This window comes from Peromyscus eremicus, chromosome 3 (genome assembly GCF_949786415.1).
Source record: "Peromyscus eremicus chromosome 3, PerEre_H2_v1, whole genome shotgun sequence".
NCBI lineage: Eukaryota > Metazoa > Chordata > Mammalia > Rodentia > Cricetidae > Peromyscus > Peromyscus eremicus.
The window spans coordinates 101040914-101065168 of record NC_081418.1 but is presented as its reverse complement, the minus strand read 5'-3'; the positions used below and the strand labels follow the sequence as shown (position 1 = coordinate 101065168).

The following is a 24255-nucleotide window of genomic DNA, read 5'->3' as shown; positions in this document are numbered from 1 at the left end:
AAAAGCTCAAGGCCAGTATAGGCAGGAGTGAGTTGCAGGCTGAGTGGAATCCCATCTCAAAAAGAACATGGAAATTCTGAACATTTTGAACTATCAGAGCTGGACATGGGCTGGGGAGATGGGGGAATGGCTAAAGCGCCACAGAGAAAGGAAGGACTGTGTGAAAACAGGATGTGGCCGTGTCCTTATGTCATCTGAGGCCTGGTGCTGAAGAGAGGCAAGTGTGGGAGCTTGCTGGCCTGAGGTCAGTGAGACACCCTGTCTCGAAAATGAAGGTGAAAGCCGGTGGTGGTGGAACACCCCTTTAATCCCAGGACTGGGAGGCAGAGGCAGGCAGTTCTCTGTGAGTTCAAGGACAGCTGGTCTAGAGAGCCAGCTCCAGGACAGCCAGGTAAACTCAGAGAAACCCTGTCTTGACAAAAACAAAAACACACACACACAAAACTAAGGTGCAACAGCATTTGATGAATATTCCTGATCTACATGTGTGCTCAAAGGATTAGAACAGACACACACACACACACACACACACACACACACACACACACACACACACACACATCTCTGTGGTCACACATCATACATGCATCATGCACAAACACATACACTCTGTGTGCAGAGTTCTCCACCCTGTCCTTACCCATACCCCTCACTACTGTCTATTCCTTATACTCATGAACTTTTCTTTTCTTTGCCAAAGCACATGACTCTTAAACCCCACGATGGCATAACTATCAGTCCTCTCTAATGAGGAATCCTCTAATTTTTTTCTCTCCTCTTGTTTTGACTCCGGTTTTCTGTCTTAGTCCAGGCTGCCAAGGACTGGCGACCCTCCTGCGCTCTGCCAACCGATTGGAGGGGATACAGGTGTGCACCTGGTCTTAGTGCATTTGAGGGGTTTTGTTTTTTAAATTATCTATGTAGTGGTGGATGACCTTGAACTTTTAATCTTCTGCCTCCTACCAAATATAGGGAGTACAGGAATTCCCCCACCAAGCCTGGTTTATTTGGTCCTGGGGACCAAACCCAGGGCCCCCTGCATGCTGGGCAAGAGCTGAGTCACACCTGTAGCTCAGGCTAGCCTGGGACTCACTATGTAGCTGAGGAAGACCTCCTGATGGAATTACAGATCTACACCATTGACCCTGAACTTTCTCTCTCTCTTTTTCTTTTAACCTTTCTAGATAATCTAGTTTTCCTATTGAGTGTCTTTTGAAGTACCACAAGCTGAGCTGTATCCAGATGCCGCTCTTCTTCTGAAGCTGGTGAGCTGTGATCTGGGCAGGAGGGAGGGAAAGGAGGCTGCCCCAGTCCCATGCCCTCTCAAGGACACTCAGGTCAGTATGTAGCAGTCCCTGGACTGTCACCTGTGTAGCCAGGCTGCTTTGAAGGATGTTCTGACTAGCGGCCCTCAAGTTGGTCTCATCTAACTCTCTATGCAGCTCCGTGGGACAGGATGGAAGGCACAAGCCTCAATCAGCCCATGTCCAGACCTGCAGATGATGACACTATGAGCTGGAGCCTCATCCCACTGCTTCAAGGTTTAGTCCCCTCACCCCTCGGGAGATCTCATACCCCTCAATTTAGCCAGTTCTAGGGAGTTTGTGCATTTTTCTTAAGACTAGATGCCAGAGCCAGGGTGAAGGTGTATACTTATAATCCCAGGACTCTGTAGGCTTAGTCAGGAGACTAGCCATAAATTCAAGGCCAGCCTGGGCTATATAAGGAGCAGTAGTCTAGCCTTGGTGGCACTGTGATATCTCTCTCTCTCTAAAACACAGAAATCGAACAACAGGACTAGTTCTCGATGTGCCTTGCATGCACACTGGTTCTTGGCCCTGTGTTCTTGCCCAGCATAAAATAAAACCAGGTGGAGCATGCTGGGAATCCCAGTATTGGAGGGTGAAGACAAGAGGATCAGGCGGTCAAGGTCATCTTCCAACATGGAGAGTTGGAGGTCCGTCTAGAAGGAATGACACTATTTTAAAAGCAAACAACCCCTAACCCCAAATCTTAATGCCCAAATCTGAGAAAACAGTGACATGGCAGCCCATAACAACCACATATTCCGTGTGAATCAGACCTTTCTGATAGAGAGAAGAAAGTTGGGCATCTGCATGTGCAGTAACTTTTTTCCCTGTGACTCACATCTGGAATTGGCCTGAGCATTGAGTTCATCCCCTGTGCACAGCACTGAAGAGCTGTTCAACAAGTACTTCCTGCTGGCCCTGTGGGAGGCGTTGGGGAGCTGTGTGAGTAGTGCTCCCTGTTGATCCTGTGGGGGGGCAGTCAGGAGGAAGGTTTGGAGAGCATGGAGACCCCCACCTGTGCCAATAGGAAAGGCAGGAAGGCTGCTGGCCCTGCAACCTGTCAGAAACTCTGGTGTTGTGCTGCCCCCTTGTGGCACTTCTATACCAGTTCCGCGTTGGTGCACCTGGTTGGCTTAGGTCCCCTTCTTCACCTGGTGCCAACCACTGGGGTGGTTGGGTGGGTTTGTGGGTGGGGTGGGGGTAGGCTTGCACCACTATACCCATCTAACATGATCTTGTCCTTCCTTCTTTCATCCCTTTTCCCCATTATCATAATAAAGGAACAAAATACCCTTCATAGCTCTGCTGACCAGGAGATGGCCTTGAAGAAATTGCATAGACACACACTGCTGCTTCTGGCTCTGTTGTTTATTAGGCTAGATGACTGGGCAGCAAGTCAAGAGTGTGAAATCGACACCCTGGGTGAGATTCAGAAGCACAAGAGGACTGGGACAGTGACTGTATGATTTTGCATTGCCTGCTTCCCTTGTGAGATGGGAATTCATTCCCCAGAATGCAAGAAAAAGGGTGAGCAGGCTTGCTGAAGCTTGTCAGCCCAGCACTTGGAGATGGAGACAGGTGCATCTCCTTTTTTGTTTTGTTTTGCTGTTGTGATTTGTGTTTTGTTTTTTTGTTTGTTTGTTTGTTGTTTGTTTGTTTCCCCCCCAAGACAGGGTTTCTCTGTTTGGCCTGGGCTCTGTAGATCAGGCTGGCCTTGAACTCACAGATATCTGCCTGCCACTGCCTCCCGAGTGCTGGAATCAAAGGCATACACCACCATCACCTCCATTTGATGCAGGTGCATCAATCTTACTGGCCTTGAGAAAGCCTGTGTCCAAAACACAATGTGAACAGCATCTGTAAATTGACATTTGAGGGAATACATGTGCTACATACCTACAAGTTTGAGCATACACGTGCATGTATTCAAGGACACACATGTATAAGCACACAAGTGAAAACATACAATGTGTGAGTGATCTGCACACACACACTTAAGTAAAAATAGTGATTAAAGAAGCACAAAGTTACTTGAAGAACCAGGTAGCTTTTTGAAAGACCTGACCTCTTGTGCAGGAGCATCCTGGTCAGCAAGACCTAGGAGAATGAGACAGGGTGATGCTGCTGAGAACACTGGGGTGGTCCTCTCTGGATGCTCTATGGTTGACAGAGCCCAGCAAGCCAAGCTTTGGGGACTCTTATTACTGCTGAGTAGATTCCAGTTGGTGGGCTGACAAGGTGATCCCAGCCTTGTTAGCACTGTGAGTCACCTGGATGTCTCACCTCTCTGCAGCACGAGATGAGGTGCCTCTCAGAAGCCAAGAAGGATGGCCCTGCACTCGGGAGCAAAGGCCACCTTGATCAATTCTACTGGCATTAACCCCCCTGCAAATCATTGCAATATGTTTACTATGTTGGAAATAAAATGGCATTGTTAAATGAGCTTTTTGTTGTTTTGAGACAGGGTCTTTGTAGCTCTGCCTGGCCTGGTACTATGTAGCACGTGGTGGCGTTAAATTTGAGGCAGTGTGCCTCGGTTTCCCGAGTGGCTGGGATCACAGGTGTGCCTCATCACTCCCTCTTCAATACACACTCCTTCCTCTTTGTTTCTGTGTGTGTGTCTCTGTCTGTCTCTTCTGTCTCAACAAGTGTATCACATACCCCAACTTATCCTTGAATTTGTTATGTAGCAAGAGGTGCCCTTGAATCCTGAGTCTCCTGACTCCAGCACTCACTCACACTAGTTTTATGTGTCACTGGGGATCAAACCAGGGTGTGTGCACACTAGATATGCACTCTTCACACTAATCCACATCTTCAGTCTATAATGCTCCCTTTTCTTCAGCTTTTGACAGTTCTCTATTTGGACTACTATCTTTTGAAAATAATATGGCTGATTAAAAATGTAAGCGTAGGAGAGTATAGCAGAACGATAATTCCAGTGTAGGTGGCGCCATTCATGTCTCCTTTATAGGCAGCTTAGTGTTGGGTAGCTGTGTGATGCTGTGCATGTCACTGTTAAGGCTCAGTGGGCCTTGTCTGTCAAGTGATAGTACCTCATCCATTATGGTGTGAGAAATCTGTAGTGGAAATTCATTCCACCAATTAGCTTTGCGGTATAAGTCTTAAGGCATGGCGTCTGATCGCTTAAAAGGAAGGAGAGTGTGTTTTGCCCTGTCTTTTTTTTCCCCCATTCTCACCTCTTACAAGGCAAGGCCTCCCATGGGGAGTCAGCAGAGCCTGACATTCAGTTGAGGCAGGTCCAAGCCCCTCCCCCTGCACCAGGGCTGTGTGAGGTGTCCCATCATAGGCACTGGGCTCCAAAGAGCCCACACATGCACCAGGGAAGGATCCTGATCCCACTGTTAAGGGGCTCCTTAAGCAGGTCAAGTTGCACACTGTCTCGCCCATGCAGAGCCGACACTTCTTGGGGTGGATTCAGATGGTTGGATCCATCTGCTCCCGGCAGAACGGATGACAGCCATTCACTTGGTTCTGTGTTTGTGACTGTATCTCCCCCCCATTATTACCTTAACAAATCCCTGTTACTCTCTTAAACAAACTCAACGCTGATTTTTCATAATAAATCTCTGCAATCTCTGCACTTTTTCCTGTCTTTAGTGCTCTGTGTTTCATGGATGATTATTGTTGGGTGCACAGGAACACCAGGCTGGTCCTTTTCCAGTGCTTGTGTAGGGCACAGCATCAGAGGCTACTTGACTTGGACTCCATTTCCATCATTTTAATGCAGAAAATGTGTCTTATGGTATTGTAGTGGTGACTCGGTGGTTAAGAGTGCTTACTGCTTTTTCACCATAACTCCAGCTCCAGGGGGTAGAAGCCCTCTTTTGCTCTTTGCAGGCACTCACATATGCACACAAGCACACATAAATACAATTCCTTTTTAGAAGGTGGGGGTGGGGAGTGGGCTGGAAAGATGTCAAGCCTGAAGACCTGAAACTGATCCTCAGGACCGGAATGGTGGGAGGTGAGAACAGACTCCTGCCAGATGTAGTCCCACCTCCCCACGCCCTTCTCCCTCATGAGAAATAAGAAAAGTAGCCAGGCAGGAGGATCTCTGTGAGAACAGCCTGGTCTACATGATGAGTTCCAGGCACTTACTCTGTAGATGTAGCTGAGGTAGTTCTGTGATCTCAATACACATTGTCTTTTAAAAGATGATGCACACAGCAAGTTACATTTAAAAAAGACAGAGGACTGGAGAGGATTACTGATTAAGAGCACTGATTGCTCTTCTAGAAGACCCAACTTCAGTTCCCAGCACCCACATGATAGTTCACTCCACCTCCAGGAGATCCAGCGGCATTTTATGGCCAAGGTCACCAGGCACCCATAACAGTTGTGTCCTTAGATGCATCCATACATACATTTTTAAAATGGTAAGTTCAGAAAAAAAGACACATTTTGGGCCGCAGATGTAGCACAGTTTGGAGAGGGCAAGCTTAGGATCCTTAAGGTACTGAATTTGATCCCCATGGTCAAATAAAACCAGTGTGGCAGCACAGGTTTGTGATATGAGTGTGAAAGAGGCAATATGAGAGGATCAGGAGTTCAGGATAGCTTCTGCTACATAGCAAGTTCAATACCAACCTAAAACACATGTGACCCTATATAAAAGCCATGAAACAAAAACATGCCCATAAGAAGCAGGCAGTGATGATCCCAGCCACTCAGGAAGCCGAGGCACACTGACTCAAATTTAAGGCCAACACGGGCTACATAGTACCAGGCCAGGCAGAACTACAAAAAGACCCTGTCTCAAAACAACAAAAAGCTCATTTAACAATGCCATTTTATTTCCAACATAGAACACATATTGCAATGATTTGGGGGGAGGGTTAATGCCAGTAGAATTGATCAAGGTGGCCTTTGCTCCTGAGTGCAAGGCCATCCTTCTTGGCTTCTGAGAGGCACCTCATCTCATGCTGCAGAGAGGTGAGACATCCAGGTGACCCACAGTGCTAACAAGGCTGGGATCACCTTGTCAGCCCACCAACTGGAATCTACTCAGCAGTAATAAGAGTCTCCAAATCTTGGCTTGTTGGGCTCTGCCAACCATAGAGCATCCAGAGAGGACCACCCCAGTGTTCTCATCAGCATCACCCTGTCTCATTCTCCTAGGTCTTGCCGACTAGGATGCTCCTGCACAGAAGGTCAGGTCTTCTAAAAGCTACCTGGTTCTTCAAGTAACTTTGTGCTTCTTTATCACTATTTTTACTTAAGTGTGTGTGCAGATCACTCACACATTGTATGTTTGCACTTGTGTGCTTATACATGTGTGTCCTTGAATACATACACGTGTATGCTCAAACTTGTATGTATGTACCACATGTATTCCCTCAAATGTCAGTTCACAGATGCTGTACACATTGTGTTTTGGACACAGGCTTTCTCAAGGCCAGTAAGATTGATGCACCTGCATCAAATGGAGGTGATGGTGGTGTATGCCTTTGATTCCAGCACTCGGGAGGCAGAGGAAGGCAGATCACTGTGAGTTCAAGGCCAGCCTGATCTACAGAGCCCTGGCCAAATAGAGAAACCCTGTCTTGGGAAACAAAACAAAACAAACCCAAAACACAAATCACAACAGCAAAACAAAACAAAAAAGGAGATGCACCTGTCTCCATCTCCAAGTGCTGGGGTGACAAGCTTCAGCAAGCCTGCTCACCCTTTTTCTTGCATTCTGGGGAATGAATTCCCATCTCACAAGGGAAGCAGGCAATGTAAAATCATACAGTCATTGTCCCGGTCCTCTTGTGCTTCTGAATCTCACCCAGAGTGTCGACTTCACACTCTTGACTCGCTGCCCAGTCGTCTAGCTTAATAAACAACAGGGCCAGGAACAGCAGTGTGTGTCTATGCAATTTCTTCAAGGCCATCTCCTGAGCATCAGAGCTATGAAAAGTATTTTGTTCTTTTATTATGATAATGGGGAAAGGGAATGAAAGAAGGAAAGACAAAATCATGTTAGATGGGTATAGCAATGCAAGCCTACCCCTCTTCCCAGATGATTCAAGCCTATGTCAAGTTCAAAACAAAACAAAAATCCTGCATGGATCCCTTCTGCCTTGACCAGGTGCTTGTGCTGGATACTCAGTGTATTCAAGGCCATACTTTTCAACTTATTAACCATACATACTCCCAACATTAAAAAAAGCCATAAACATCTACCCACAGGAATTCCAAACTGTTACATCCCTCATTCTCATTCTCGTCTGTCTACCTTTACCTCTGTCTACTCGCTATGGGATCTGCACTTTAATTCTGTCCTTCACCCAATTCCCATGGCATCTAGAAAACTTCTCCTTCTGTCATTGTGGTCCTCCACTAATCATGAGATGAGTTTGGTTAAGTCATGGCTGCAGTATTCTCTTATGTAAAATAGGATTAAAATCTACACTGATGCAATATGAACAGATATTAGCATTAAAAGGAATGTTGGAGTTAGAAGAGTGATATTGGGAACACTGGAGATGAAAAATAAAAGGGTTTGCAGCTGAGTCCTGTGGTGATATTTTGTTTGTGCTCTAACCAATCAGAGTGCGGAGCTAGACACTAGTTAACCATAGAAGCCAGGCAGTGGTGGTACACACCTTTAATCCCAGCACTGGGGAGAAGGAAACAGGAAGTGATATGACTGGACAGAGAGAAGAATATAAGGTGGACTGAGACAAGAGCTTGGCCCCCTTTCGGGCTGAGGAGTTGGCAAGGTAAGAAGTGGCTGTGGCTTGCTCTTTTTGTCCTCTGATCTTTCAGCATTTACCCCTATATCTGACTCCAGGTTTTTACTATTAAGACCAATTAGAATTCACACTACAAGTATGAGATTGTCAAGTTGACCAGAGAAGAGAAAGAATGGGGCTCCAGGGACAGAGCCAGTGTCAGCAGGCCAGCTAGCTCTCCCAAAATCTCCTTTCCTGGGGGACATATATGAGGGACCTCTGCCTTTTTACATATTCTTATTTCTGGTGTATCTAATTTCAATAGACTAAATGATAAGTAATAATAGCTTCTAACAGAACACTTCCTCCTCTTCCTGAAAGAAGACCACCCAGACTTCACTGTGGATTAGGAGCAGAAGATGAAGGGACCAAGAAAAGATTGCAGCTTGGTAGCTGTGGCAGGAGTTAGCTCCTTGGTAAACTGCAAGCTGGTCATGTAAACTCAAGAACAAAGAGAGGTTAGTCTAATTACTCTGTTGTGGGATGTCTTTCTGTATGCTGTGAATTTGTGTTACTCCCATTGGCTAATAAATAAAGCTGCATTGGCCTATGGCATGGCAGGATGGAGCCAGGTGGGAAAAATCCAAGAGAGAGACAGGAAGAAGAAAGGCAGAGGCAGAAAGAGAGTCACCAGCCAGACACAGAGGAAGCAGGATGACAAGGCAGAACTGAGAAAAGGTACCAAGCCACGTGGCTAAATATAGATAAGAATTAGGGGTTAATTTAAGTGTGAGTGTTAGTCAATAATAAGCCTGAGCTAATGGCTGAGCAGTTATAAATAATATTAAGCCTCTGAGTGATTATTTTATAAGTGGCTGCAGGTCCATGGGGGCCAGGTGGGACTCGAGAAACCTTCTGACTACGTTACTCCATCAAGGGCTAAGACCAGCAGCACCTGCCAGGTCAGAGAGTAAAACACCCACCAGAGCAGATGGTCAGCAGAAAACCAAGATGAACAAAATAAGTCAGAGAAGGGCAGGGGGGCTTCAAAGTGTGACCACCTCCCTTATTGGTTGAGCATCATGTGATCATCCCCCTGGCTGGGTCAGGAAAATATGCCCAGAGCCTTGGGCCCTTTATTGGTTAGACTTATCATAAGCCCAGAGAAATAACCAGAATCACCTGCATCTTTGTTTAATTTCTCTCATAAGCCCTGTAAAAAGGCCTTGGAAAGCAGCTCTGTGGGTTTTCCCCTCCTGGAACCCCTCCCACGGCCAGGGCTTTCACTTTTCCCTTAATGCTCCTTATAAGGCTTTGCACTCACTTTGCTTAGCTCCATGTCATGTTTTTAATCTTCTTCAGAAACGATGAGCTCAGGCGTCACTGTCTCATGTTCACCTCTGGTGACTGAATGAAAATGCAGACATGACTGCTCTCTGGTACGGTTGAGGAGAGGTTTTTATTATAGATACAAGGGAGAACAACCAGAAGCATCTGGAAGAGTCCAGACTGAATATGGCCAGCAGAGTGAACTGGGAGGGTAGGGGAGAGATGGAGAGAGGAAGAGAAGAGAGAGGGAAGAAGAAAGAAGACAAAGAGAGGAGCCAAGGACCAAGAGGGGAACCAAGAGAGTGCGTACCCAAAGTGGCTGTTACATAGGGACCAGAAAGCGGGAGGGGCAAAGCTCAGGGGCTGGAGAGGTTTAGATCGGGGTGGTGAGAAGTGCTGAGAGGAGCCAGGACTCTGTGACAGGTACTTGTGATGCTGAGACTGGTGGCCAGCTTCCACTCCGATATGTTAAATAGGCATCTCAGTTAGCCACTTGTCCCTGGTTTCTTTGAGACCTAACAGTGACCAGTGAGTGTCTAGCATCCTAAGTCTTGCACATCTGAGTTGAGAAAAGTGTCATCATTCTCAAAAACCTGCATCAATAGCTTGGGTATTAAGAATTAGCAATAGTGAGTTGTGAATTAAAATCACTGAGTTATGAAAGACATAACTCAGTGGTACAGTGCATTTAGCACACCAAGGTACTGTGTTCAATATCCAGGAGGAAGAGAGAAAATCACTCCCATGAAACAACTTGGCAGAGATGATCTTAAATTCTCCAAGTGTCTATCCAAAGCCATGTTTCCAGTCTTCATCCCCTGGAGTTGAAGTTACAGCCAGTTATGAGCCATGCAATGTGGGTGTTGGAAACCAACTTGGGTCCTCTGCAAGTGCAGTATATGTTCTTAACCACTGAGCCATCTCTCCAGACTCAGCCTCAGTTCTCGACATTGTTTTGCTACTGTTCCTTCTCTCTTCATTCTGTGAGACTCCTCTCCAGAGCCACCCTCTCCTCTGGGTGTCTTTTCCTATGATCTAGTTTTCTCTCTTGGCTCAGCCTCCTGTGTATACCCAGAAGCTCTGGTGTGACATTTTTACTGTCTCCACTCTTAGGTCAGCTCTGTCCTTTACCACAGAGGAGCTGAGAGCACAGAGGTTGGTGTCCAGCAGTCTAGATTTTGTCAAGTCTGCAAGGTCCTTGTCTTGTTTCTCAGTTGCTGTGGCAAAATATACTGACAAGAGCAACTTAAGGGAGAAAGGGATTGTTCCAGCTCACAGTTCCAGGTTAAGTCCATCACAGCAGAGAATTTGAGATGTGGAGAGGGGAGTCAAGGCAATGGGAACTTACAACGACTGGTCACGTGACACCTGCAATTAGAAGAAGAGAGCAATGAATTAGCATGTGCTTGCTTGGGCTCAACTTACCCTCTCCATTGTGTACAGTCCGGGATAAGTGGTCCCACCCACAATTAATTGGTCTTCACATATCAGTCAACCTAATCAAGACAATCCCTCACAGATATTCTCAGAGGCTAACCCTAATCTAGACAACCTTTCACAGGTATTCCCAAGGTTTACCTCTTAGGTGTCCAGTTGACAATACTAGCCGTCATGGTTCTAGTCCTGTGAGTGGGTAATTGTTAATCTCTATAGAGCTTCCTCTCCCATTTTATGAGTTGATAATGGTGTCCACCTCATAGGGGTAAACTGATCAGTAGAAGTAAAGTACTTAAGAAAAAAATGTTGATCTTAATATTATTATTCACCTGCTTGGCTCTAACACTTTAGCAAAGGGCTTTTAAGTGACTCAATAACTTGGAATAACTGAACTTAACTACAAGTCTACAAGCCCCACCCCATCGCTTCTTCATCTTTCTCTCAATTCCATTCTTGACCCTGGAGAGGGAATTACAGACAGTTGTGACATGTCCAACCTGGACACTGGAAACTGAACTTGGGTCCTCTGAAAGAGCAGTACATGCGCTTAACTGGGCCACCAGTCCAGCCCCTATTGACATTTATTTTCGACAAGGTCAAATGTAGCCCTGATGGCCTCATACTCGATGTACAGCCAAGGATGGTTTTAACAACCAACTCTATGGTCTCTACCTACAGTGCTGGGGTTATGAGAATGTTGATGTGGGAATATTGGGGTATCTTAGAGAATGATGGAGACTTTCTCTGGATTTCAGAAACTCAACAGTTATCCAAACAACCCTGAGTCAGTACTTTCAGGTTCTTGTCTCAAGAATTCAAATAATGAAATCCACAGACCACAGAGGATGGGTTTTATATAGAAGTTTGTTATAGTTTTATAGGTAGTCACTTAAATGCGGAAGATATAGGAAGAGAGGAGACAGAAAACACACCTAGAGCTACAGTACAGTAGGAGGGTCTCAGGGAACAGGGTACAATCAGTGTACTGCTTTAAGGCTTTGTAAAGGACCTCATGGCAAAAACTGGATGTGCTAGCTAGTTTTGTGTTGAAGTTGACACAAGCTAAAGTCACCTAAGAGGAGGAAGCCTCAACTGAGAAATGCCTCCCTAAGATTGGGCTGTAGGCAAGCCTGTAGGTCATTTTCTTAGTGATTGGTGTGGGAGGGTCCAGCCCATTGTGGGCATCTTGTCGACTTTCCAGTTATCTGACCTTCACAAGGCTGTCCCTGTTTCAGGCTGGAGATTCAAAGTGCTTTATGATATCGTCAAATATTTCTCTGCTCCAATCACTGCTCAGTGTCCTAGAACCTGCAGAGACGTGTCTTTTGGTTTGCTTATCAACTAACTGAGGGCCCCATTAGCTTCAGGATGGGGCTGCTCAAGGTAAATCAGAGTTAGGACTTTCAGCCGGTCCCAGGGGAGCAGGCAAAGGTCTAAGGTCAAGTTGATCTTTAGCAAATCATGATTGAGTAAATCACACCAATGTAACAAAGCTTCCATAAAAACCCAACGGGACAGGCTATTGCGGGAGCAGTCAGATGCTGAATACACGAAAATGCCTGGATAAGTGCTATGTTTGCAGCTACAGAGGGGATTAGCCATGCTTCGCCACAGCTTCTCCCATCCCTGGCTTAAGGCAACTAGAGTCATATCCTTACAATCCACCTTGTAACTTCACTAAGCAGATAAACTCCTACTTCGTGGTAGCACTAAGGTAGGGCAGTACAATCAGTTCGGCTGACAATCAGGCACAAAATAACTCTAGCTGTAACTTGATATCATATCTTGAACCATCACTAAACTGCTGAGCTCAGAGATTCCTTCCTTTAAAAGTTGGACACAGGACATTTCATCTGAAATCCATCTTAATGCTATTAAGCCTGAAAAGAACCTTTTGTATTTAAGAACAGTAAGTGGCTGGGTGCTGGGAGGCCCCAAAACTTGTGCTGAAATATCCAGTGCTATGGAACTGGGGAGATGGCTCAGCAGTTAAATACACTTGCTGTCCTTGCAGAGGACCTAGGCCCAATTCCCAGAATCCACATGATGGTTCACAATCATCTGTAACTCCAGTTCCAGGAAATCTGGTGCCCTCTTCTGGCCTTCAGAGGCACCAGGCATACACATGATACACATACATTCATGTAGGTAAAACTCTTTTTTTTTTTTTGTTTTTGTTTTTGTTTTTCGAGACAGGGTTTCTCTGTGTAGCTTTGCGCCTCTCCTGGAACTCACTTGGTAGCCCAGGCTGGCCTCGAACTCACAGAGATCCGCCTGGCTCTGCCTCCCGAGTGCTGGAATTAAAGGCGTGCGCCACCACCGCCCGGCCAAAGATTTATTTATTTATTATATATACAGCATGTATGACTTCAGGCCAGAAGAGGGCACTAGATCTCATGGTTGTGAGCCACCATGTGGTTGCTGGGATCTGAACTCAGGACCTCTGGAAGAGCAGTCAATGCTCTTAACCTCTGAGCCATCTCTCCAGCCCAGGTAAAACACTGTTATGTAAACTGACAACATATCACTCCATGGTACAGTTAAGGGGAAGGTGTTTATTGTACGAGAGAAAGAGAGAGAGAGAGAGAGAGAGAGAGAGAGAGAGAGAGAGAGAGAGAGAGAGAGAGAGGAGAGAGAGAGAACAAACAGGCATCTGGAAGAGTCCAGAGCAGAAGGAGAAAGGAGTAGATAAAACACGGCCAGCAGACAGGACCTGTCCAGAAGCAGGAGAAGAGAGAGAAAAGAAAAAACATGGAGGGAGAGTGTGAGAAAGCAGAGAGAGGAGGAAGAGGGAGACAGAGGGGGCAAAATATCAGGGTTATAAGGAGAATGAGTAGCTGAGGGTGTTGGGCCTGCATTGTGAGACCCCCGAGCAAAACCACCATAGAGCTGATATCCAGTGCAAAACACACAGGGGTTTATTGATAACAAACAAGCTCTGGCTTGGTCCACATCCAACACACTGGCTAGCCAGGTAAAGGAGGACGGCCCTGAGCTCTCAGGGTGAGGGGTTTTTTTAAAGGGAAAAACCCCAAGCAGGGTGGTATAAGCCTTGGCATCATATGATTGGGTGAGGGTGTGTAACCTTTGAATTTACTGGTTGGGGGTTACAGTTATCATTTTGGGGGCAGGCCTGAACAAGTCCCAGGCTTTGTCCTTGAGCTGCCATGGGGGCTGGCTGGCCTCGCACGTTCACATTGACCCATGCACGTAGCTCTAAGTTGGTGAGGAGTCCCAGACAGTAAACAACTGGCTGAACCTTGAACAGTCAGAGTACATGCAGAAAGGAAGCTACTGCAAGGACTATGTCTTTTGTTCATGGCCCTCCCAGAAACTGCTTGCTCAAGTCTCAGGAAACTGAAATTGAGGGCTGATCTCTGAGAGAAGACTGAATAGCCTGTTATGGCTGCTTGATCCTTTCAGAGACACCAGCCTTGCTACTGTTAGGCAATGGGATCCTTCCTGCTCTGCCCAGATAGCAATTGTGAGCAAGTGACATGTTCTCCAGTGGGCTGTCCCAAGGGGCTAGACTGGCAGAGCCAGGGGCTGCAGAGAGCTGGAGTCTGGCTGCTGCAGGCTGTAGAAACCAGAGGGTCAGGACTCCAGGTGCTTAGGCTGGGGATTCATCACTCTGGGCTTTAGCCCACAGTGGCCTGGATAGCGTGCAGGTTCTGTTAGTATTACTGTCTGTCAGCTGGCCAGGGCCCTTTTGCTGAGTCTACCCAGATGGAAACCATAGGAAAGGAGATGCTCTTCAAGCGTTGGTCTTGGTTGCTCTTCTTCCTCTGTGTTGGACAGCAGCAGGCAGCAGCAGGTGGTGTGTGCAGCCTTGGCTATCAGGACCTGTAGCCCTGTGAGTGGTACAGCTCTGTGTGCGCCTTAGAAATCCGACTCCTCCGCTGTTGGCAGCAGCCAGTGTTGCCCTCTTGTGTAGCTTGGCAAATCGAGCACTTTGTGCTTAACACAGTCTTGGCTCAAGATTTGGGACTCTTGGCCCTGAAGCCAGTTCGTGGGAACTCGTCCAGTGACCTGGGCCTGCAGTTTCTCTTCCCTGGTTCCTTCCAGCTTTTGGTGCGCCTCAGTCTCCACTCTCCAGAGTCTCTAGTCCTCCTCTTCCTGCCCTAGCAGCTCTTGAACTAACTGATCATCTGCTTCTGGTGCTGTGCCCGCTTTGCATGGTAGCCTGTTGACCACTCACTTGTCACGGATGCTGCTGTTGCCTCTGCCTTCTCTCTGCTGATTTCTCTGTTACCACCTCAGCCCACACGACTGAGCACAGACAAGACCACTTTAAAGAAGCCCTTTAAGGGGGACGAATGCTATCCCAGCAGGGGAGGGAGCACAGGAGGATGTCTCCCTGCCATTCATGAGGGAGCCTGAGCAGCCTGCTTGTGCAGCTTGAGGAGAGCCATTTGGGCCTCTTAGCACCAGGCACTGCAGTCGGTCTGCTGAGCACCAGGGCACGTGCCCCTTCCTCCTCTGGCTTAGTGGAAATGGCGACAGGGTCATCTAGAGCTCTCCCAGCCTCACACAGCCCTGGCTGAGGCCGTGCCTTCAGGAGCTGGGACACTCGTATGTGCCTGGTTGGGAGAGAACTTGTATAGTTGTCTTAAGGTGTCTGTGGAATGTTCCAGATGGCTGGTGCCAGCAGAAGGGAGTGGAGCCAACAGTTCTTTTGTTCAGAGCAGCCAGGCATACTTCAGAAGCAAACTAGCTAGTCAGGGTGTCCCATTGCTTTTCTTCGCAAAGTGTCTTTAGGTTCTGTTTATAGGAAAATGAACATGGGAACGTATCACCACTAATAGTAATTTTTTTTTTTTTTAAAGATTGGTTTCTTTTGAGTCTGGGACACATACCTAGAGTGACTTCAAAACTAGTCATGCAGCCTAGAACAGCCCTGAACTTATGATTCTCTTGCTAGGATTAGAAGCACACAGCACTGTGCCTAGCAATTTTAACAGCTACCCAGGGTTCCAGGAAGATGGGCTACACCTCCTGAGTGGGGAGCTTAGCTCCACGGCTAGTGTTACAGCTCAGGTCCAGAGTCTGAGACCTCGTAAACCCGATACCACTCCCAGCACAGTGTGCACTCCTGCTTATAGATCCAGAAAGGGACATTTGCACCAATCAGGGCCACACTTCGGCTATCCTTCCGTTTAAATTCCATTTGAGTCAATCACAGCTTCCTGTCAACCACCAGGGGGCGCACATCTGAGCACCCAGGAGGGTGAACAGGTCCCTGAGGCCCATTTGGTGTGTAACCTGCTGAGAGCAGCCGTGGAGGCCTCAGCTGATGGTGTGCCATTCAGCAGCCCCGGCCAAGGTATGGTCTCAGCTCTGACTCTGCGAACAGTGTTTCTTTTGAGGGGACCGACCTGGTTCTATAGGACAAATATTTTTGCTCCAGGGTACAGCCCTTCCCTCAAGGCTAACTGCCTTCATCTGAGGGATGGTGTGCCCTGGGAGGCTGTCCTGTCCTGAGGGTTGGCCTGACATGGAGGGGCATTCTATCCTTCTGGGCTCTGCAGTTCCTGGATTCCAAAGTCAGTACAGTTTTGGGGCAATGACTATTTCTATGCCTTTGAATTTGAAGTGGGATGTGATTAATATGCTGGGGTACAGAGGTGAGCAGCTGACCCAAAGGAACACAGTCACAAAATGAAGGCAGAGGTGCCAGACTGGTCACCCTGCTGCTTCTCTGTGGGACCAAATGAGGAGCCAGAGCCTTTTTAGGAAAGCGAGTTTCTAAAGACCTCTTTGAAGATCTGAGGGGATGGAGCTGTGTGACACCTATAATGGGGTGTTCGAATGAAGAAAACACACCTGTCTCTCACCTAACAGTTTATATTTTACATTTCAGTGTGTTGGAACCCAGGCCCTGCACTCCTCTCCCAAGCCACAGCCTAGCCCTTTGCTTATGTACTGAATAGTTTTAAGGCCTGTGCGGACTGGGGAAAGTGGCTGGTTTCTCTGGTCGGACATGAATGGGCCTCTGAAAGTTGACTGGCTGCACAGGTTGCTCCCTCTCTGCAGGGTTTGTGGGTACACTGTTAGAACACCTATGGTGGGCTTTTTTGGGTCCTTGGGGAGGGGACATCTGTCCAGTTCTCGGAGAAGGGTGGAGGTCCTCAGGCCTCAGTAGTTTTCCATGATGCTGGCCTTTAGGCCTTGCTGTAGGGGCCGAGAAGTGTATGGCTCTGCCTCAGCTGTGGTTGTAGTAAATCACTGCACCCTTGGGTTTCCAACCAACCACAGAACCCCACCACCCATGGGGCCATGACGGGGCTCAATCAGTCATTCATCATGTGAACCCTGCCTCCCTGGGAAGCAGAACCAGAACTCCAGAAAATAGACAGTGAGCATCGTGGGCTGACTGGCAGTCTCCTTCCCTCCAGTGGTCACAAAGGTGGACATTCTCTTCTCTCCTGGACCCTGATACCCCTGTCACCTACCTCTTGAGTAGCTTTGTCCCATCTGTCGGACAGTGCCAGCTAGGCCCTGCCCCACTGTTCTGTCTTCTCCCTATGCCGCCATGTCTTCTCTCTTTACAGGCCTCCATGCTGCAGGTCATCTGGCAATAGCCCACCATGTCCCGTGTCTGAGTCCCACCCTCTTCCTCTTCGCTGACTGATGCCTCATTTCCCAGCATCCCCAGCTGTGGCCATGCCACAGGCAAGTTGGTTCTAATATAAAGAAGTACTAGATGCAGTTTCTAATTTCTGTCCTGTTCTTTGAAAGGTGCACACCCACTTCTCCTTCCCGGTGGCTCATCTGTTCCCTCTCATTGCTGTGAACCAAAGTTCCTGGAAAGAAGCTGGCCCTGCCACTGAACCTTCTGCAAGACTGACGAGAACGTCAAAGGCTCTAGAGAGGCTGAAACAGGGCAGGGCCAGAACCTAATTACAATTTATCGTGGGTTGTCTCTAGCCTCTTTAATAGCCATTCCTTGCCCACCTCTGTGTCTGACCAAACAGCCTTGTGATTAATAGGAAAACCCTTTAAAATGTGTTAATCTAACAGACCAACAGCTTCCATCAACCAAAAGCTAAGAGTGTCATCAGATAGCACCTAAGGTCTATAGCATAGTGTTGTGGAATACTGTTTTGAGATATGTTACATTTGTTTATGCTGTGGAATACTTGTTTAATGATGCAAAGATGTGTTGCATTCTTTTATGTTGCATTTAACTCTGGAGCTGTGTTATTTTTGCCTGTCTAAAACACCTGATTGGTCTAATAAAGAGCTGAAAGGCCAGTAGCTAGGCAGGAAAGAGAAACAGGTGGGGCTGGCAGGCAGAGAGAATAAATGAGAGAAGAAGAGCGATAAGAAGGAGGAGCGAGAAAAGGAGGAGAAAAGGACACCAGGGGTCAGCCACCCAGCCCCACAGCCAGCCATGGAGTAAGAAGGAAAGAAAGAATATAGACTAGAGAAAGGTAAAAGCCCAGAGGCAAAGGGTAGACAGGATAATTAAGAAAAGCTAAATAGAAGCAAGCCAAGCTAAGACCTGGCATTCATAAGTAAGAATAAGTCTCCGTGCATTAATTCAGGAGCTGGGTGGCCGAGTAAGAGTGAAAAAACTGGCCGGGCAGTGGTGGCACACGCCTTTAATCCCAGCACTCGGGACGCAGAGCCAGGCGGATCTCTGTGAGTTCGAGGCCAGCCTGGGCTACCAAGTGAGTTCCAGGAGAGGCGCAAAGCTACACAGAGAAACCCTGTCTCGAAAAACCAAAAAAAAAAAAAAAAAAAAAGAGTGAAAAACTGCGGCAGACACTTCCCTGATTTGCGCTCACTTGCTATATTAGTTACTTTTTGTTGCTGTGGTAAAGCGCCGTGACCAGGGGTGACTTAGTCCATTCATAGTGACGTACTTCCTCCAGCAAGACTCCACCTCCTAAGGGTTCTGTAGCCTCTCCAAACAGCGCCACCAACGGGGACCAGGTATTCAAATACCAGAGCCTATGGGGACATTCCTTATACAAACCACTCCACCTGTGTCCCTAACATTTCCGTCAGTGTACTTGAGAAGTGCCTTGATTCATGACTTCGTTCGGTTGCTATAAAACTTTATCCTCTTTGAGGTGAGAACTGCTTTATGTTTCATTTTGTCAATCCCTCTTCCCTCCCTTGTTTTTCATTCACCCCTTTCCAGCCCTCCCCCCCCCATTAATTCTCACCTGTTCTCACTCCTGATGCTTATTTGTTTACTTCCTTTTCCTCTGCCCCTCCCCCCACCCATTCATTCCCTCTCCCCATCTGCAGCCCCAGGACACGGTATTTCCGGGGACCCTCGGGACAGGATGGAACATGCGTTTCTCACCTTATAACCCATGTAGGAGACAGAGGGCTGCCCAGAGGACAGTCATGTATCATATCCAATGACACGGGGCAGTGAGAGAGAAGGCAGGGACAGGGCTTGGGGAGGCTGTCAGTGACTGGCTTGGTGGGGACCCCTGAGGGGGCTGCTGTTCCCTAGCAGTCATAGTGATAGTTTTGGGGAAAGTCAGACAGTCCGATTTTGGTGACACTCCGAAGGCAGAGCTGTTAGGTCAGGGAGATTCTGGGGAGCAAGGGGAGGTGCCCAGGACGCCAGCGACAGACGTTCTGGACTACCCTTGGTCAGGGAGCAGACAGGAGTTGAAGACGGACTTTGGCCATGCTGGGCACCCACCATGACAGCAACAGAGCAAGCAGAAAGCCGTTACGGCTGCCTGAGCACTGGGGGTGGGGGGTGGGGGAGGTGCTTCAGCATGACCTCCCCAAGAACGGATGGGAGAAGATAAAATCCACGCATCCAGTTGGCATTGGGCCCTGGAAGGGCTGTTGAGTTGACACCAGGTGACTGGCACATGACACTTCACTGCTTCCAGCATAAGCCTGTGGTTCGCTTAGCAAAAAGGGTTGACACGTAGAACGAGAGGCAGACAGACACGGGTCTCTCCAAAAGCACATGGTTTATTATTGTGAGCTGTAGTGCACATCGGTTTCTTTAGTAGTTCTAAGCCAGTACAGGTTCCCCACTAAGAGTACACGTGGGGTGTGACGGAGCGCGGTGACGGTGACAAACCAGTGAGCCACTGTGATCCCTAGATAGTTACATTAGCAATCAGGAGAGAAAGGGAAGTGTGAGGTGGCCTGGGGGTGGGATATGAGCAGAGCCCTGTGGTATTAGAGCACCCCAACTGCTCTCATGGTGGTCCCCAGGACACCCGGAAGCTGAGGGGCCCATGGTGGAGGGAGGCTGTTCCCCTACCTGTCTCTGCGGAGGAACTGGAGCTGAGTGGTTGAGATGCCCCACTACCTGCAGGTGGCACCCTTTCCTAAAAAGCTTCTCAGGAGCTAAGTCCATCCTTGTTGGAGAAGGTGCTAAGTTCTTAAAGGTGCTTAGTTCTGGTTACCCCCTCCATCACCTGGAGAGGACTCTCATGGCCCCCTGCTGGCTTCCACCCTCTTCAGGAAAAGCCTTATGTGTCTTAGCATTCCTTCCACACCCCAGTCCCTCTGCGTCCTGGGGATGAGGTGACTACGAAGCCCGCTTGTCGGGCTTCCTGAAGTGCCAAGGGCAGAGTCTGAACAAGGCTGGCCCGCCTCTCTACAGACAGCCCTGCGCTGGCCCTGATTTTGTCATGCAGGACATGATGCATTCACGTCCCTGTCCCCTCTCTTTCAGGTTTCACAGGACAGTCCCAATTTCAGATCATCCCCCACCCCTTTAGTGTTAGAGATTCTTTAACCAGACACACATGCATTGCTGTAAATGAAGTCACGCACGAAAGCCACCAGCCCGGGTGCTGGCATGTGGTTTGGAAAATGGCATTGTCAGCATGTGCTTCTGGGAGCAGCCCTGGGTGGCTCCTGGTAAGAGTCACGGATCTGGGCCCGGGGCACAGTAGTCTAGAGTGGGGTCCTTTTTTTTTTTTTTTTTTTTCTTGATGGAGAAGAGAAATACCCCATGTTGGTCTGCTGCTATCCAGGGCTCCCTGAGCAGCCGGGAGTGCTGACTGCCCCCTCTTAGCCCACTTTTTATTTTCTGAAGGGACCCAGAGCTAAGAGGGGGCACTGGACAGCTCCTGGGCCCTGCCTTCCCTGCATGCAGGGCTCCTGCCTGCTGAGGGGGATGGTGTCCTTATGGCCTGTAGTAGGTGGCCAGATTCTGACTGCCATGCATGGTCAGGGCCACTGGCGAGGCCAGAGGGCCCTCCCTGGGTCCCAGGATAAACTCCAGAAAGGACAGGGCCTAGGTTGACAGGTGCCTCCTCCAAGACCACAGGGCCCTGGATTGCAGCTTCCTGGAGGATCAAGGGCCCACTCTCCCCTCCCTGCAGCCGAGCAGTTCTCCCTGGCAGCAGCGCCCCTTCCCAGGGTCCTCTGTGCACTAACAAGACTCCTGAGGTAACAGCAAGCCCCTCTGTAAAGACGAAAGTGCTCCAAGAGGGCAGTGAGCCCCGGTTATTGCTGGCGCTAAGTGAGGCCTGGGGCAGGCCTCTGGGCGGGCACCTGAGAGGTCAGGGGGCTTGGGCTTCACTGCTCCAGGGCAGCCTCTATGAGGCCAGGTGGGCCATCCTGCTGCGACCTGCGATGGGGTGCAGACCGCTGTGGTCCTCATCTGCGGGTGGTCACTGAGTGCTCTTGCTGCCCTGGGCAGGCAGCCAGCACCATGGCTTCATGAGAGTCTTCCAGGCCACCAGAGGTAGCTGTGCTACTGGCAGGAAACTCCTAGTGGCTCTGGACAGAGGGACAGCCCAGGCCACAGTCCTCCATCCCCTGTGTAAGAAGAGCCAGCTAGTCCTCAATTAGGGGACTGGGGCCCTCAGCAGACTGGCCCCATGTGGGGAACCAGCTCTTCCAAAGCGGCCCAAGCTCCATATAGTCTTTACTTTAGAATATATCTTATATATTAAACACCTATCTTCAAAGCCACCCTCCTCAGCATGGAGTACTTAGCGACCTGAGAGAAGGGACCTTTCTAAATACATACAACATGCTGTGGGTAACCCAACTCCCAGCAGGGGGGGAAGAGCTGTGTGGGGAGGAGAGCTTCAGGGCCACCCTCCCTCCCAACAGCCTGGCTTTCATCTGAGACGTCGCTGACCGGGTCATAGGGTGGCTGCCCATTTTGAGGAAGTGCCTTGGAGGGGCACGTAAGCCTACTAAGGAGCTCGCTCTGGGGACACAGGCCACCTCATCACATGCCAGACAACAGCCAGTCAGAGAGGGCTTGGGACAGGAGGGAAGAGACCTCTGATTATTGCAGGCTGGGACAGGGGACTGCAAGAGAGTCCCTGAACCCCACGGGAGCTGGGAGAGGTGGGCAGAGGCTGCATTTTTTTTTTTTTTTAATTCAAAGGACATCCCAACACAGTCTCTGTGTGGAAAATATACTCCCTCTTTCATAAAGTGCCTACCCCCTAGGGTGGTAGAGCCAATGGCCAGTAGCCTTATATATGACAAATTATCTTTTTTTTTTTTTCAGAGTAAATTGCACTAGGGGTCCCTCCAATTTGTGATTCTTTTTTTTTTTTTTAAAGTCAGCCGGCACTGCCCCTCCTCTGCCTGCTTCCCCCAGACCACAAGCTGGTTGCCTGGCCAGTACGTTCAGGGTGGGCACCCGGCTCCTGGTGCTGCTGTCCTGTGAGAGACCCACGTATTTATTTCATGGAGGACAGAGTTGGTCACTTCTGGAAGCTCCTTGTGGAGAACGTGGTAGGCACCTTCATACATCTGCAATCAGAAGAGCCAGGGAGTTAGACCTGGTGTGGGGGACAGGCAGAGCACAGGAGCGCACAAGGTCATACTTATGAGCTCACTCGGCAATCATTCCCAGTGTTCCCCCTAGTTCATTTTCAGGTGGGACATTGCCATGTTGTTTAGGCTAGCCCTAAATGTCTAGCCCTAAGCCATCTTCCCATCTCAGGCTCCTGGTAGCTGAGAAGGCAGGTATGGGTCGTCTCTAATCACAAATTACAATTTTGCAACAGTCTGGGCATTCCGTGCTGTTCCGGGGCTCTCCAGTACAGCTTAGATTCCCCAGAACCTTCCTGCCAGGAAGCTCTGTCCATCTTCACACCCCCATCACTTCCATCACCCCCACCCCCATCTCTACTCCCCTCCTCCCCACAACCCATAGCAGTGGCCCATGGCCAGGTCTCCAGGGATCGATCTCACTTGCCCTACCCAGAGACACTTGATGTTTGGATCACTCTGGACTTACCAGCAGCGTCCAGAGGCAGATCAGCGGCCCTCAAACACACTGTGGTTCTGTTCTGTCCTGGTTAGCTCCCTCCCTTTCTGGTGGCTCCTATAGCTCCAACAGTCTAGTAACCGCTCATGGCTTAGAAATGTGTACTACGAGGCTGACGAGGATGTCCCTCCAGTCAGCCCTCTTCGGAAGTGAGACTTATATACTTGCCATTTGCCTTAGGATTTCTCTCTGCTGTCTGCTGGGGTCACCAGTCTCAGAGGGGCACTGCAGCCTCCTTGCTCTTACAGGCCCAAACCCCAGGAGCAAGCATCCTTCAGTACTGTGTGGAGCAATCAACACAGCCATTGCCCCCGGCCCCTTACTTCTCTGTCTAAGAGCACTCAACATGCCTCTTCTATTTTCAGCTAGTCGACGGGCTACAGAACACCAGGACACAGCCACCTCATTGCATTTGCTCCTGGCCTGCCTGTCCTCCTGCCTCTCCCTCCTCACTCTCCCAGCTTCGGGAATCATAATTTGAATGTTTATAGTGCAGGCTCAGGGATTTAGTTCATGCATGTCCATAAGAGCACGCCACACTTAGCTTTCTGAGCCTGGCTCATTTTGCTTTCCAGTACATTACCATCCTCCAGAAGCCTCCATGTGGTGTGGGCACTAACTCTTGAGGTGGGATTGTGCTCAGGCATCTCGCCTCTGAAGGCGACACGCTTGCTTCCTCACCTCGGCTGTGAACACTTTATCTCATGAGCTCCTCCCCTGGGCCAGCCTTGTTCTCACAGTTCCTCCCTGTGCCAAAACCAAGAGCCTGCCATCCCCCCACTTCCCTTGCTTGGTCTGGAATGTTCCTCTGTGGCTACTCTTCCCTGTAAGTTTTTGGATTGCCTGCTTCATGGGAGGGGAGTGCCCCAGCATCCCTCTGTCTTACAGACCCTGAACCCTATCCACAGCTATTCTGAGCATCCATTTTCTCTTTGCTCACCTACTGGGGTACGGGCTCCAGAAGTGGGGGAGTCTTTGTCAGACGGTCCTTGGGACCTCCACAAAGTCAGAACTCAATGAACAGGAGTTGCAGAAGCGACAGATGACCGCTGAGTGAGTAAAAAGCAGATTCTCCTGCGAGTCTGGAGCTAGGATGGGACCCTGGGCCCCCCGACGAAGCAAGAGCTCCACCACTGAGAAGCCCTTGACAATTTGCAAAGACAATAGTCTCTGCCAGAGTGCTGCAGGGTTGGGAGGGACTGTGGACTCAAGTCCAAGGACCTCAGTTCAAATACTGACTCTACCACTTTTGAAGCAT

General features: G+C 49.0%; 1 protein-coding gene across 3 annotated transcripts in view; it reads right to left on the bottom strand.

Annotated features, from left to right (window-relative positions):
- Positions 1 to 19691: 19691 nt before the first annotated feature.
- Positions 19692 to 24255, bottom strand: part of Mgll (monoglyceride lipase) — a 105202-nt gene continuing 100638 nt past the window's right edge. For all 3 annotated transcript variants that reach the window (XM_059258171.1, XM_059258170.1, XM_059258172.1), the window contains one exon: positions 19692 to 22477. In XM_059258171.1, the coding sequence (XP_059114154.1) occupies positions 22352 to 22477 (126 nt within the window). In that variant the 3' untranslated portion in view covers positions 19692 to 22351. The remainder of the gene's footprint in view (positions 22478 to 24255) is intronic.